At 42.2% G+C, this 17,012-nt stretch overlaps 2 protein-coding genes across 3 annotated transcripts in view; one reads left to right on the forward strand and one right to left on the reverse strand.

Annotated features, from left to right (window-relative positions):
- Positions 1-9,965, forward strand: part of LOC308475116 (uncharacterized protein) — a 55,500-nt gene extending 45,535 nt beyond the window's left edge. The window contains exon 7 of the mRNA XM_081002041.1: positions 9,527-9,965. Within this exon, the coding sequence (XP_080858167.1) occupies positions 9,527-9,622 (96 nt within the window). The 3' untranslated portion in view covers positions 9,623-9,965. The remainder of the gene's footprint in view (positions 1-9,526) is intronic.
- LOC308475072 (uncharacterized protein) overlaps positions 1-17,012 on the reverse strand; it is a 296,536-nt gene that overhangs the window by 137,956 nt on the left and 141,568 nt on the right. The window lies entirely within an intron of this gene.

Consider the following 17,012-nt stretch of genomic DNA (forward strand, 5'->3'; position numbering starts at 1 on the left):
GGGAGGGGAAAGAAGCAGACAGAAAACTATTTACATCATTTATTTCTGCCTCTTACATCAGTACAGAGAATCATGTCTGCACTCAACAACAGCAACAAGAAACTCCTCCCAAGTACATCCAGTACGGGTCATATGACACACACACACTGAGCTAACATCCGGTGCTCAGTACAGAATGGACTGCCCCTTTGTTCCCATGGCAACAGTCACAAACATCCTGTCTGGCTTTCCAGCCACAAGCAGCTGGCTGAGCTGCTGGAGCCTTTGCTTGCTGCAGCATTGGTGCTTTATGGTAACATACTCCCCCTAAAGTATCAATGTGTGCTGCGAGCAAAGCGTCATCCAGAGAAGAAAACAAACAGTTGTTATATTTATAACATTCCCCTGTTGTTTCAGTTCCACCCTTGGAACTACCCGCCACTGGTTTAACCAATGTACCTCTCTGGTTGTGTGACTTCGCATTACCTCGGTTAACAACTCTCTGTTGTGCCTTTGTCTCTGACTCAGACACAGCTTCAATCTGTCCTTGGTCGTTTACAATAGCAACATATGCAAGGTTAGCAAACTCTTTTGAATACCTCTTGGGTGGTACACCCTTCGTTGCTCTCTCAGACCTACGTATGAGGTTCTGATCCTCTGTGCTCACCGGTTCAACCTTTGAACTCTCTGGAGAACCAGTACTAAGCTTAATCAATGGTTCACCCTCCTCTTCTGAGGGTCTAGTCATTATGTGAGATTTCCTCTCAATGACTGTGACAACTGAGCTGTCTGAGCTATCGCTGTCATCATCAGTACTACTGAACTCAATAAGATCAAACTCCTCATCATCATCATCAGAATCGTTTCCTGTGGGAAATGTCTGTACTATCCGCTCTTGCTTTGGAGCACTCTCTAGGAACTTTGTGAGAATCACCTGACCAGATTCAGACAAAATTACTCTGTAGAGACCCTTTTCATAACCCACAAAAATGCCTCTGGCATTCTTTACACCACCTGGAGCTTCTGTTCTCACATGAGACCCGAAAACCTTAAAATAGGCAACAGAAGGTTTTCTATTGAACAGCTTCTCAAAGGGAGAACATCCCAACTCTGTTGAGACCTTTCTCAACCACACATGAAGATAGGACGCTAGCGATTCGGCCCAATATTCATGTGGCAAATGTGAACTCAGCAATTGCGCATTCATCCCCTTTTGCAATTCTTTGTTCACTTTTACACAGACCCCCCTGTTCCACGCTTCTTGCGAGACTGCCACTTTGTGGTTTATCCCTTTTCCATCCAGGAACTTCTGAAACTTCTGTAACAGAAAAATTTGCTTCTCATCTGTGAAAAGACAATCAATGTTAGCATCATGCATACTTTTAACCTTGTCACAAAACTCCTGAAACTTTTCTAAAGTTTCTTGCGGTTTCTCCATCATATAAACCCAAGAATAATTTGTGAAACAATCCACACACACAAGGTAATATTTTGCACCGCCTCTAGATGGTTCTAGAGGACCAATCACATCAGCATACACCCGCTGAAATGCTCTGTCGACCTTTTTCGTCACCTTCCTGGTGCTCACACTGGTCACACCTGCAAGAGAGATTTCGTTAGAAACATCAGAAGAATTACATTCCATGTAATCACTTTGATCAAAAGTCAACAAATACAGTCCATCTTTCTCTTTGGCAGTAAGAAACAGTTCTCCATCTTTGTAGATCTTGCAGCTTTTAGCATCATAGGACAGTTTCAGTCCTTTCTTTGCAATCTGCGACACGCTCAGCAGATTAAATCTCAGTTCTGGAACCAGGTAAACATTATTTATAGTCAAGTTCAGACTCTCAAGATACACAGTCCCAATTCCAGTCGCTTCCAACTCTTGACCGTTGGCCTGTTTCACAGTGAAGCTTTGCTTCTTCAACGTCGAAAACAGTCCTCTGTGTGGGCACATGTGAACCGTTGCGCCCGTGTCAATTATGAACGAGTTCCCAACATCTGGCGTGGTTCCTTTCGCCATCATAGCCTTTGCAGGTTTCACCTGGCACTTGGTATGGCTTTTGCCTGACGCCTGAAGCTTCGTAGAGCTGCTCTTTGCTCTTCTTGACTGGCGCGGCTTCTTACAGTTTCGCTGTAGATGCCCAGTCTGTCCACAATTGTAGCATCGGACAGCACTCAATGCTACACCATGCTCCCCAGTAGCATCAGCAGTGGGGGAATTAGAACTCTGTTCTTCCCTCCCCCTGTCTTTTTCTTCCAGTGCAGCAAGTCTGTCGTGTTCATTCAGGACCACAGCACAAACTCTCTCCGCGGTCAGCTGCGCGGCCGGTAGGGAACCAAGCTGACTGGCAACAACCTTGTAGTTGCGGCTAAGGCTGTTTATCATCATGAAGCAAAACACTTCCTCCTGAAGACGGAAATTGCGTTCCACCATCTGTTGACGCAGAAACTTCATTTCTGTCAGGTGCGCTTGAACATCTCCATCAGGCGCAAGTCTCAGATTGGTCAATTTCTCAAAATACAGCAACGCTGAAGAACCAGCATCTCTCTGATGCGTTGTACGCAGCGTGTCCCATACCTCTTTCGCATTTTCTAAATGCTGAACATGCACCAACTGATCATCTGAGACACATAGAATTATAGCAGTCCTGGCCCTTACATTCTGTGACTCCCAACCTCTGGTTGGTGCTGCAGGGATGGGGTTTTCAATTACATCAAAAAGCCTCTGATTCTGCAGCAGGGCCTTCATCTTTACAGACCAAGATGAATAATTGTCATTGGTCAGGGGAGGTGGGCAAGGCAAAGCTCCTTTCTTGGCATCCATCTTGAAGCCAAGCCTCTTCAGCTTTCCAGCCCACACTCTCAAACAAACTGTAAAATCCAACAGTTGTTTTTTCCTTTCTCACGCAGCAAACTGCAAATTGTTTACGCTCTTTGCACCTGGCAGCTAAACTCAGGCTGCTATTGAAAAGTCCCTTCCAAGAGCTCGTAAACTTTGTAGCCAAAACATTCTGTGGCTTTGTTTCGCTTTCCCAGGCTCACAGTCCAGCCCCTTTGCCAGTAACTTTCCGTTACTTAGCAACAATGCATTTCAATAGGACTTCTTATCTACCACAAAATTTGTGGAATGCAGGCTGAGCTTCCAAGCTGCAGGCCTCTTCCTCCGGAGCTTTTGTTTTCTCTGAAACGCAGCTCCGTGAACCAGGGAATTAATCTTCCTGCGTTCACACTTTTAGCCCGAAATGCAGCATACCTTGAACTTTGTTGCTCTGGAAAACACCTCTTCTTTCCACCAGCTGTCTGTGGAGCCTCTAGCTTTTCTCAGACGCTTTTCTCCCTCCTTGGAGCAGAGGAGGACAATCCACCAGCCTCTCATGCAGATGTTCGATGAATCGCAACCATCCGAAGGCTGCCACTGTTGGAATTCTGCCTGGGTCAGAGGAATGTGCCACAAGCGTAGGCACCGGCAGATATTCCTGTCGACCTCCCCGCGTCTCCCAACCTCTGCTGATAAGCAGGCGAGGTCCGGCGATTCTTCTCAGATGTATGAGAGGAACACACCGTTCTTCCTCTCTCCCCTTTGGTGTCCCCAGGGAGGGGAAAGAAGCAGACAGAAAACTATTTACATCATTTATTTCTGCCTCTTACATCAGTACAGAGAATCATGTCTGCACTCAACAACAGCAACAAGAAACTCCTCCCAAGTACATCCAGTACGGGTCATATGACACACACACACTGAGCTAACATCCGGTGCTCAGTACAGAATGGACTGCCCCTTTGTTCCCATGGCAACAGTCACAAACATCCTGTCTGGCTTTCCAGCCACAAGCAGCTGGCTGAGCTGCTGGAGCCTTTGCTTGCTGCAGCATTGGTGCTTTATGGTAACATATAGATCATTTCCCAGAAAGCCTTAATCTTTGGGCATGTCCACCAAAGGTGAAAGAATGTTCCCTCAGTTTCTTTACATTTCCAACATTTATTGTCTGGCAGGTGATATATTTTTGCAAGCTTGACTGGGGTCATGTACCATCTATATATCATTTTCATAATATTTTCTTTCAAGGCATTACATGCCGTGAACTTCACACCTGTGGTCCATAACCTTTCCCAGTCAGCAAACATAATATTATAACCAATGTCTTGTGCCCATTTTATCATAGCTGATTTAACCGTTTCATCCTGAGTGTTCCATTTTAACAGCAAGTTATACATTTTTGAAAGTACTTTAGTTTTTGGTTCTAACAGTTCTGTTTCTAGTTTCGATTTCTCCACCTGGAAGCCTATTTTTCTGTCCAAATTAAAAGCCTCCCTGATCTGAGCGTAATGTAGCCAGTCTCGCACTTTATCCTTTAATTTCTCAAAGCTCTGCAATCTCCATGTGTCTCCATCATTTTCTAGTATTTCCCAATATTTTGGCCAATTGGCCTCCATATTGAGTCTTTTCTGAGCCTTAGCTTCCATTGGTGACAGCCACCTTGGGGTCTTATTTTCTAGCAAATCTTTGTATCTTGTCCAGACATTAAACACTGCCTTCCTGACAATATGGTTCTTGAAAGCTTTAACCTTGTTGTACCACAGATATGCATGCCACCCAAATACATTGTTGAACCCTTCCAAATCCAAAACGTCAGTGTTCTCCAGAAGTAGCCAATCTTTCAACCAGCAGAAAGCTGCTGATTCATAGTACAATTTCATGTCTGGCAGGGCAAACCCCCCTTTTTCTTTCGCATCAGTTAATATTTTAAATTTTATTCTGGGCTTTTTGCCCTGCCAGACAAACCTGGAGATATCTCTTTGCCACTTCTTGAAACACTCCATCCTGTCCACAATCTGCAAGGTCTGAAACAAAAACAACATTTTTGGCAATACATTCATCTTTATAGCAGCAATTCGACCCAACAAGGAAAGCTTCAATCTTGACCAAATTTCTAGATCCTTTTTAATTTCTGATCAACATTTTTCATAGTTATCTTTAAATAGGTTCAAATTTTTAGCTGTCATATTTACCCCTAGATAGTTCACCTTCTTAACCACATTTAAGTCTGTCTCCTTCTGAAACCTTTCTTTCTCTGCAATTGTCAAGTTTTTCCCCAAAACCTTAGTTTTCTGCTTATTTAACTTAAATCCCGCCACCCGACCAAATTCTTGAATCAGTTCCAACACCCTTTTCGTACTAGATTCCCCACTGCTTTTTATTTCAGTCCTGGAGGTTCTCTTAAACATGATTAGAAGGGACCAGCTGATCCAGGGTATTCAGGTCGGAGTTAAACAATACAAATTTAAAGCCTTTGCAGATGATCTTGTTATGACATTACAGGAGCCGATACCTAGTACTAAGAGGGCCTTAGAAGTAATCCAGGAATTTGGTCAAGTGGCAGGTTTTTTGTGTTTGTTTTTTTTAAAAAAAGTTTTGTTCAGATTTCACAAAAATTTTTAACAAACACAGCAACACAAACAAACACAAAACTAAACAAAAAACATGTATAATTTCAAATCCTTATTTTCATATAACTTATTTCCCAGACTCCCCCATACCTCCCCTTACTGCATTCTAATTTCAGACTTTTTTCCAGCAAATTCTTACTCTCAATCTTCTCAAATTTATAACCTCCTTTCTTCTTTTTAGTCTTAATCTTTACAGCTGTAAACCCCTTAATTTATAAAACCAGCGCCATTCTAACACTCATTAATTTTACAGTTACAGATGGGTAGCCGTGTTGGTCTGCCATAGTCGAAGTAAAAAATTCTTTCCTGTAGCACCTTAAAGACCAACTAAGTTAGTTCTTGGTATAAGCTTTCGTGTGCATGCACACTTCTTCAGATATGTGTGTATCTGAAGAAGTGTGCATGCACACGAAAGCTTATACCAAGAACTAACTTAGTTGGTCTTTAAGGTGCTACAGGAAAGAATTTTTTAATTTTACAGTGTTTCTTAAGATAGTTCTTAATTTTTTTCCAGTTTTCTTCCACCGCCTCTTTTCCCTGGTCTCGGATTCTGCCGGTCATTTCTGCCAGTCCCATATAGTCTATCACCTTCATCTGCCATTCTTCCAAGGTGGGTAGCTCTTCCGTCTTCCAATACTTTGTGATGAGTATTCCTGCTGCTGTTGTGGCATACATAAAAAATGTTCTGTCTTTCTTTGACACCAATTGGCCAACAATGCCCAAGAGAAAAGCCTCTGGTTTCTTAAGGAAAGTACATTTAAGTACCTTTTTCATTTCATTATATATCATTTCCCAGAAAGCCTTAATCTTTGGGCACGTCCACCAAAGTTGAAAAAAAGTACCTTCAGTTTCTTTACATTTCCAACATTTGTCGTCAGGCAAATGGTAAATCTTTGCTAGCTTGACTGGGGTCATGTACCACCTATACATCATTTTCATAATATTTTCTTTCAAGGCATTACATGCCGCAAATTTCATACCGGAGGCCCAGAACTGTTCCCAGTCAGCAAACATAATGTTATGACCAATATCTTGAGCCCACTTAATCATAGCTGATTTTACTGTTTCATCCTGTGTATTCCATTTCAACAGCAAGTTATACACCTTTGACAAACTCTTGGTTTTGGGTTCCAACAACTATGCCTTAAGTTTTGACCCCTCCACCTGGAAGCCAATTCTCCTGTCCAATTTATAAACCTCCATTATCTGATAACAATGAAGCCAATCCCTCACTTTATCTTTCAACTTTTCAAAACTCCGCAATCTCAGTTTATCTCCTTCTTGTTCCAGAATCCCCCAACATTTCGGCCATTTGGCCTCCACATTACGCCCCTTCAAAGCTTTCGCTTCCATCGGTGACAACCACCCCGGGGTTTTGTTTTCAAGTAAATCTTTATATCTTATCCAAACACCAAACAATGCTCTCCCTACAATATGACTTTTAAATGCCTCATGTGCTTCGACCCCATCACACCACAAACATGCATGCCAACCAAATACATTGTTAAAACCTTCTAAATCCAAAATGTCTGTATTTTCAAGAAGTAGCCACTCTTTCAACCAGCAAAAAGCTGCTGATTCGTAGTAAAGTTTTAAGTCTGGCAGGGCAAATCCACCTCCTTCCTTTGCATCAGCTAATATCTTAAATTTAATTCTAGGCTTCTTGCCCCGCCAGACAAATCCAGAAACATCCCTCCGCCACCTCTCGAAACAGTCCATCCCGTCCACTATTTGCAATGTTTGAAATAAAAACAACATTCTAGGCAATACACCCATTTTGATTACAGCAATACGGCCTAGCAACGAAAGCTTCAGATTTGACCAAATTTCTAAATCTTTTTTAACCTCTGTCCAACATTTCCCACAATTATCTCTAAATAAGTTCACATCTTTAGCTGTCACGTTCATCCCCAAGCATTCCACCTTCCCAACCACACTTAAACCTGTCTCATTCTGGAACTTCTCCCTTTCAATATCTGTTAAGTTTCTCTCCAAGACCTTGGTTTTCGATTTATTCAGTTTGAATCCTGCAACCTGACCAAACTCCTGAATTAATTCCAATACCCTTTTAGTACTAGAGCCTGGCTCTTGTAATGTAAGTACCAAGTCATCTGCAAATGCTCTCAATTTGTACTGTTTAGCTCCGACCTGTACCCCTTTAACCAGCTGGTCCTTTCTAATCATATTCAGTAAAACCTCCAGGACCGGAATAAAAAGTAACTAAGGTTTTGGAGAAAAATTTGACACCGATAGAAAGAGAAAGGTTTCAGAATGAGGCAGATTTAACAATAGTAAAGAAGGTAAAATACTTGGGGGTGAATATGACATCTAAGAATGTAAATCTTTTTAAAGATAATTATGAAAAATGCTGGTCAGAGGTGAAAAAAGACTTAGAAATTTGGACGAACTTGAAGCTTTCCTTGCTGGGTCGAATTGCTGTTATTAAGATGAATGTATTGCCCAGAATGTTATTTCTATTCCAATCATTGCAAATCATTGATAAGATGGACTGTTTCAAGAAGTGGCAAAGAGACATATCTAGATTTGTCTGGCAGGGCAAAAAGCCCAGAATAAAATTTAAAATTCTCACTGATGCTAAAGACAGAGGGGGGTTTGCCCTGCCAGACTTAAAACTTTATTATGAGGCAGCAGCTTTCTGCTGGCTGAAAGAATGGCTACTTCTGGAAAATACAGATGTTTTGGATCTTGAAGGGAGTGACAATGTATTTGGGTGGCATGCATATCTTTGGTACGGCAAGGTAAAAGCGCATAAGGCATTTAAAAACCATATTGTCAGAAAAGCACTGTTTAATGTCTGGATAAGGTATAAAGACTTTTTGGAGAATAAAACTCCAAGGTGGCTATCACCTATGGAGGCGAAAGCCTTGAAAAACTTAACATGGAAGACAAATGGCCAAAATACTGGGAAATTCTAGAACAGGAGGGTGACAAACTGAAATTGCAGAGTTATGACAAGCTTAAGGAGAAGGTGCGGGACTGGCTACATTACTTTCAAATAAGAGAGGTCTATAACTTGGATAAAAAAATTGGTTTCCAGGTGGAAAAATCAAAGTTGGAAACAGAACTGTTAGAACCCAATGTAAAGATACATTCGAGAATGTATAATCTGCTGTTGAAATGGAATACTGAGGAAGAAACAGTAAAATCGGCAATGATAAAATGGGCACAAGACATAGGTCATAACATTATGTTTGCTGACTGGGAGAAGTTGTGGACCACCGGGATTAAATTTACGGCATGTAATGCCTTAAGAGAGAATATAATGAAAATGATGTATAGGTGGTACATGACCCCAGTCAAGCTTGCAAAAATATATCATTTGCCCGATAACAAATGTTGGAAATGCAAAGAGATTGAAGGTACATTCTTTCACCTTTGGTGGACGTGCCCAAGGATCAAGGCCTTCTGGGAAATGATATATAATGAACTGAAAAAGGTATTTAAATATACTTTCCTGAAGAAACCAGAAGCCTTCCTCCTGGGCATAGTGGACCAATCGGTGTTAAAGAAGGATAGAACTTTTTTTATGTATGCTACAGCAGCAGCAAGAATTCTCATCGCAAAGCATTGGAAGACACAAGATCTACCCACCTTGGAAGATTGGCAGATGCAACTAATGGACTACATGGAAATGGCGGAAATGACTGGCAGAATCCGAGACCAGGGAGAGGAGACGGTGGAGGAAGATTGGAAGAAATTTAAAATTTATTTGCAGAAATATTGTAAAATTTATGAATGTTAAGGACATTGAAATGAATCGCAGGGGCTTTAGCAACAAAGTAAAATGAAAGATTGGATTAACAACAGATAAATTAATAGGATATGAATTTGCTGAATTAATTTTTAAAAAGGGATACAAGAACGGGAGACGTGAGGAAGTCCGGAAAATAAGCTAATTGAAGATGAGAAATTAAGAAAGAGGGAATTTTTGTTTTTTGTTATTATATGTGTTTTTATTTCTTTTTCTTTTGATGTGTTTAATGTTTGTATTTTTGTATTGTATTTTTTGTGATTTTGTATTTTCTTTGTCTTTTATTGTGAAAACTTAATAAAATATTTATAAAAAACAAACAAACAAAGAATTCATTCAAACGTCAGAAAGACCCTTCATTATACAGCTTTCGGAGCCAGGCAAATACACACCCTTTCAACCAGGCCTTTGGCTGATTGACATCTAATGCCCTTTAAAAATGTGGCGGGGAGGGGGGTTACAGATGTTTATTTTCTATTTTTATATTGTACTTTTATGTTGTAACTGTCCTGAGACCTGTGGGTGTAGAGAATAGGAGCCTTCTCTTAGAGGCCTAGGGGTCTTTGCCCCCCCATTAAAATATTTGAGGGGGTCACCCCTCAGTTGGTACACATTGACATTCCAATGGCGCACATGCATCATGTCATTGATTGTGCAAGGCGGGCCTTACATGCCCCCCCCCAATATTTTATTCCAGTTGGTACCACTGGGTCGAATGGTATACAAATTAAATAAATAAATAAATCACCTTTCTTTGCACATGTTCCAGCTTGTCAATATCCTTATTTATTATCATGCCACGCCCAGATCTCCTTGGCAAAATGGTTTGTGTGAACGAGTGATCCAAACCTTGCAACAAAGTATAAGAACTCTGTTGCAAGATTCGGGCCTGCCCAATCCCTTTTGGGCCGAGGCTCTTTCCTGTTTTTCTTATGTGTACAATCGTAGATATCAGTCCGCTATTGATTGCACCCCATATGAAATGCTTTACAAAAGGAAGCCATACGTAAAACATTTCAAAATTTTTGGTTCAGAGGTATGGGTGCACACTTTGCAGGACAACAAATTGAGCAAACGTGGTGAACATGGTATTTTTCTGGGATATGAAAAGGGTTCCTATCGTGAGTTAATCACTGACACAAAAGTGATTAGGTTGACCAGAAGCATAGATTGTAATCAAAATGGAACAGAGTTGGCATTTTTCAATGTCATCCCATTTCAGATGATGATGGTGCAAAAGCAGTTAAGAGGCAAGATTCTGTTCTTGCTGATGATAATGCTGATGCCAACATACCGTATTTTTTGCTCTATAACACGCACCCGACCATAACACGCAAGTAGTTTTTAGAGGAGGAAAATCCGTAGGCATGCCACCCGTAGGCATTCCCTCCATAACACGCACAGACAGTTCCCCTTACTTTTTAGGAGGAAAAAAGTGAGTGTTATGGTGCAAAAAATACGGTAGATTCTGATGATGACACAGCCCAAAAAGCCCAAAAACCTCAGATGAGTCTGACACTGATTCAGACACAGCACCTTCATTTACTTTAGGCCATCATTCTCCCAAGGAGGAGGAGACACCAGACCCAGAGGATCAGAGAGTTTTGCGTAGATCTAAAAGAACTACAAAGGCCATACCACCTACACAGTTCGCCAAAGAGTTTGCTAAAGCTGCTGTTACTAGCAACTCTGGTGCGGTTCTTGAACCAGCCAACTACAAAGAGGTTCAAAATCTGTCCGCAAAGGATGCTGAACCTTGGCTGGACGCCATGAAAGCCGAGTTGAATTCCCTAAAGCAGAATGATACTTGGGAATTGGTTCCAGAAGAACTAGGCACGAAGTGTGTTGATAGTAGGTGGGTCTACAAGACAAAAACTGATCGGAATGGAAAAATAGTCAGATGCAAAGCCAGACTAGTGGCACGAGGTTTTTCTCAAATACCTGATCAGGACTATCATAAGACGTATTCATCAACAGTAAAGTTTGGGCCTGACAAGATGTCTCAGGAAGTGTGCTGTCTCCCCGGGGCTAAGATCCAAGATGTAACTGAACGACTGCAAGGAATCATAAAACTCACTGACAAATACCCCTTCCTCTTGGTTCATGTGGGAACCAATGACACTGCAAGCAATAGCCTCCAGAAGATCAAAAGAGACTACGAGGCTCTGGGCAGGAAATTGAAGCAACTAAATGCACAAATTGTCATCTCATCTGTCCTCCCAGTTGAACGACGTGGCCCAGGGAGAGAGGGAAAAATAGTGGAAGTGAACAGCTGGCTTCGCAAATGGTGTAAACAGGAACGGTTTGGATTCTTAGACCACGGACTGCAGTTTCTTGAAGATGGACTTCTGGCAAGCGATGGGCTGCACCTCACAACGGTTGGGAGGAATGTTTTTGCCAAAAATCTCAGAAACCTCATCAGGAGGGCTTTAAATTGACTAATGTGGGGGAGGGAGACAGTGCTCCTGAAGGTAGGAGTCTATCAATTGATGAAGATGATCATCCAAATGTCATAGACCAAATGGAGCAAACAGCACGCAGACCTAGTGTGGGAGGAAAAAATCCTTAAATAAGAGACACGGGGGAATGATTAATGGACTTCAATGTCTGTACACTAATGCGCAAAGCATGGGAAATAAACAAGATGAGCTTGAGCTCTTGGTACAGCAAACTAAATATGACATAATAGGCATTACTGAAACCTGGTGGGATAAGTCCCACGATTGGAATGTAATAATGGAGGGATACAATCTATTTCAGAGAAACAGACCAGACAAGAAAGGAGGAGGAGTGGCGTTATATGTCAGGGATGTGTATACCTGTGAAGAGATCCAAGATTTAGAACCTCAAAGCCAAAGTGAGAGCATTTGGGTCAAAATTAAGGGAGAAAAGAATAACAGTGACCTCATTGTGGGAGTTTACTATAGATCCCCAAGCCAAACGGAGGACATAGGTGATGCCTTCCTGGAACAGATGGCCAAGCATGCAAAAGGAAGGGAGATAGTAGTAATGGGGGACTTCAATTACCTGGATATTTGTTGGATGTCAAACTCAGCCAAGAGCATAAGGTCAAACAGATTCCTCACTGGCCTTGCAGACAACTTCATTGTCCAGAAAGTGGGAGAAGCAACAAAAGGAACAGCCATTTTAGATCTGGTCCTAACCAATGTTGATGACCTGGTTAGTGGGGTAGAAGTGGAAGGATCATTAGGCGCGAGTGATCATGCTCTTCTGAAGTTTACTATACAGCGGAAAGGAGCAGCCAAGCATACTAGGACTCAATTTCTTGACTTTAAGAAAGCCAACTTCATAAAACTTAGGGAAGTGCTGGGTGAGATCCCATGGACAGTAATACTAAAAGAAAGGGAGTTCATGATGTCTCGGAGTTTGTTAAGAGGGAGATAGTAAAAGCACAACTTCAGGCAATACCAATGAGACGGAAACATGGAAGGTGCCTAAAGAAGCCAGGGTGGCTATCTAAAGAACTTTTAACTGAGTTAAGATTAAAAAAGGATGTGTACAAAAAATGGAAAAGGGGGGAAACCACCAAAGAGGAATTCAAACAAATAGCCAGCACGTGTAGACACAAAGTCAGAAAAGCTAAAGCACAGAATGAACTCAGGCTTGCTAGAGAGGTTAAAAGCAACAAAAAAGGCTTTTATGGGTATGTTCGTAGCAAAAGGAAGAACAAAGAAACAGTGGGGTCACTCAGAGGAGAAGATGGTGAAATGCAAACAGGGGACACAGAAAGGGCTGAACTCCTCAGTGCCTTCTTTGCCTCAGTCTTCTCTGATAAAGAAAACAATGCCCGACCTGAAAAATTTGGAGCAAATGAATCAGCAGAGGAAACACAGCCCAGAATAACTAAGGAAATAGTACATGAATAGTACATGAAGTCCCGGCAGACTGGAGGAGGGCAAATGTTGTCCCTATTTTCAAAAAGGGGAAAAGAGAGGACCCAAATAATTACCGCCCAGTCAGTCTGACATCAATACCAGGGAAGATTCTGGAGCAGATCATTAAGCAAACAGTCTGTGAGCACCTAGAAAGGAATGCTGTGATCACCAATAGTCAGCATGGATTTCTGAAAAATAAGTCATGTCAGACTAACCTGATCTCGTTTTTTGACAGAATTACAAGCCTGGTAGATGAAGGGAACGCAGTGGATGTAGCCTACCTTGATTTCAGCAAGGCATTTGACAAGGTGCCCCATGATATTCTTGTAAAGAAGCTGGTAAAATGCGGTCTTGACTATGCTACCACTCAGTGGATTTGTAACTGGCTGACTGACCGAACCCAAAGGGTGCTCATCAATGGTTCCTCTTCATCCTGGAGAAGAGTGACTAGTGGGGTGCCACAGGGTTCTGTCTTGGGCCCGGTCTTATTCAACATCTTTATCAACGACTTGGATGATGGACTCAAGGGCATCCTGATCAAATTTGCAGATGACACCAAACTGGGAGGGGTGGCTAACACCCCAGAGGACAGGATCACACTTCAAAACGACCTTGACAAATTAGAGAACTGGGCAAAAACAAACAAGATGAATTTTAACAGGGAGAAATGTAAAGTATTGCACTTGGGCAAAAAAAAAATGAGAGGCACATTGGAAGACACAAGATTTACCCACTCTGGAAGAATGGCAGATGAAGGTGATCGACTACATGGAATTGGCAGAAATGACTGGCAGAATCCGAGACCAGGGAGAAGGGTTGGTGAAAGAAGACTGGAAGAAATTTAAAGACTATTTACAGAAATATTGTAAAATTAATGAATGTTAAAAGGATGTTGGCAAGAAACTAAGGGGTTTCCCTCACTACGAGAAGCCAAGTTACAGGGAACCAGGCAGAGGGCCTCTCGGTAGTGGCGCCCTCCCTGTGGAACGCCCTCCCACCAGATGTCAAAGAGAACAACAACTACCAGACTTTTAGAAGACATCTGAAGGCAGCCCTGTTTAGGGAAGCTTTTAATGTTTGATGTATCATTGTATTTTAATATTCTTTTGGAAGCCGCCCAGAGTGGCTGGGGAAACCCAGCCAGATGGGCGGGGTATAAATAATAAATTATTATTATTATTATTATTATTATTATTATTATTATTATTTCCAGCTGTAATGCTTTAGGAGATACGGGGAAAAAAGGTTTACAAATGGGTAATAATAATAATAATAATAATAATAATAATAATAATAATTTATTATTTATACCCCGCCCATCTGGCTGGGTTTCCCCAGCCACTCTGGGCGGCTTCCAAAAGAATATTAAAATACTATGATACATCAAACATTAAAAGCTTCCCTAAACAGGGCTGCCTTCAGATGTCTTCTAAAAGTCTGGTAGTTGTTGTTCTCTTTGACATCTGGTGGGAGGGCGTTCCACAGGGAGGGCGCCACTACCGAGAAGGCCCTCTGCCTGGTTCCCTGTAACTTGGCTTCTCGCAGTGAGGGAACCGCCAGAAGGCCCTCGGTGCTGGACCTCAGTGTCCGGGTAGAACGATGGAGGTGGAGACGCTCCTTCAGGTATACTGGACCGAGGCCGTTTAGGGCTTTAAAGGTCAGCACCAACACTTTGAATTGTGCTCGGAAACGTAAAAGCTTAATGGTGCTCGGAAACGTAAAAGCTTAATGGTAAGGATTTGCTGAACTAACAAATTGAAGTGGAATACAAAGAAGGGAGGTATGAGGAGGTCTGGAGAAATAAGCGTAAGGAAGATATGTTATGGAAAATTATTTGTTTTTTAACTGTTTTTATGTTGTATTTTGTATTTTGTATTTTTTTATTTTTCATTTTCATTGTTATATTTTAAAAACTTTAATAAATATCTTTTGGGCAAAAAAAGAGAGAGGCACAAATACAAGATGGGTGACACCTGGCTTGAGAGCAGTACATGTGAAAAGGATCTAGGAGTCTTGGTTGACCACAAACTTGACATGAGCCAACAGTGTGACGCGGCAGCTAAAAAAGCCAATGCAACTCTGGGCTGCATCAATAGGAGTATAGCATCTAGATCAAGGGAAGTAATAGTGCCACTGTATTCTGCTCTGGTCAGACCTCACCTGGAGTACTGTGTCCAGTTCTGGGCACCACAGTTCAAGAAGGACACTGACAAACTGGAACGTGTCCAGAGGAGGGCAACCAAAATGGTCAAAGGCCTGGAAACGATGCCTTATGAGGAACGGCTAAGGGAGCTGGGCATGTTTAGCCTGGAGAAGAGGAGGTTAAGGGGTGATATGATAGCCGTGTTCAAATATATAAAAGGATGTCACATAGAGGAGGGAGAAAGGTTGTTTTCTGCTGCTCCAGAGAAGCGGACACGGAGCAATGGATCCAAACTACAAGAAAGAAGATTCCACCTAAACATTAGGAAGAACTTCCTGAGAGTAAGAGCTGTTCGACAGTGGAATTTGCTGCCAAGGAGTGTGGTGGAGTCTCCTTCTTTGGAGGTCTTTAAGCAGAGGCTTGACAACCATATGTCAGGAGTGCTCTGATGGTGTTTCCTGCTTGGCAGGGGGTTGGACTCGATGGCCCTTGTGGTCTCTTCCAACTCTATGATTCTATGATTCTATGATTCTAATGCATACAGGTATCACACTGTTTTATTCTCTGCCTGCCAACCCACCTATCTGGTATTCCTGCTCTGCCCATTACAGGATTCTCTGTGAATTCCCTCTAGCTGTGAAGTTGTTGTCTCTTTCAAGCTACCTTCTGTTCCACTCTTCTCAAGTCTGCTGGATATGTAGAATGATAAAGAATCCTAAGCCTGGAGGTGGGATTGGGGTCCGCTCTCCACAGTCCCCCTGACTCTGTAAACCTGGAAGAGATGCTCCAGGTCTGGGCAGTTTGGATGCCATGGGAATTGGGATGGAACAAGGCTCTTTCTACAGTGAAACCCCCCGAAATTTCCACCCTATCACCTCCACAGTCCTTTTTTCTGGGGTTACGCACACCCCTAAACATTTTGTGAATCTTTGTACTTTTGTCCATTTACTGTATTTATTTTTCCTGATTTGAACTATAAAATGGTGATTTTCTTGTATCAAAATGAGAGTACCCCTAAACTTATTTATTTATTAAAAGAAAAACAGCACTGGTCAGATCTGCCCAAGGCCACATGCTGAATCCCTGACAGAGGGTGGACTTGAACCCAGGTCTCAGGGGGGTTTGTTTGGGAACAGAACACAGTTGTGTTTTCCCTTCGATACTTGCAATACCAGCTGTGTTTTTAGTTCTGGATACTTAAGCAACAATATTCCCTAAGTCCTTGTACATCGGCACCAGGAGCCTTGCCCTTTCTCAAGCTGTGTTGTCTCAAAGGGATTCCTTGCCAGTTCTACAAAGGAGGCTTCTGCACACAGACCCACAACCTCACTCTCACTCCCAACCATCTGTCCAGGAAAGAATCTGTGCCAGCTGCTCCCTTTATCACCAGACCTTGGTAAGCTGCCTCTGATTTTGTGTTAATAAACACCTTTTCCCCCTGTGTCCGTTTGGTGTTCCGTTAGGGAACCCCAACTAGGTCAAACTCTTTTTAAATTTCTCCAACATTTAGGCTATATGGCCCTGGAGATCCCTTCTAGTTCTAGGATACAATGATTTCAAGACATGTAGGCATTGCCCGCTAAAGAGCTCTCAATTCAACGGGGCTTGTGCAGGAAAATTGGCCCCCACAGTCACTTGTGGACACATTGTTAAAACTGTTTATGAAAGACGATCTTACTCGGCTACCAGTGACCTCCAGAGAAGGAGTCTCTGTGCTTCACAGTGACAGCACCTCGTCATTCTACTTCCATCCCTGATTAGAAGAAGTTTG

The sequence above is a fragment of the Podarcis pityusensis genome, assembly GCF_964106645.2.
Source record: "Podarcis pityusensis genome assembly, chromosome: 4".
Lineage (NCBI taxonomy): Eukaryota > Metazoa > Chordata > Lepidosauria > Squamata > Lacertidae > Podarcis > Podarcis pityusensis.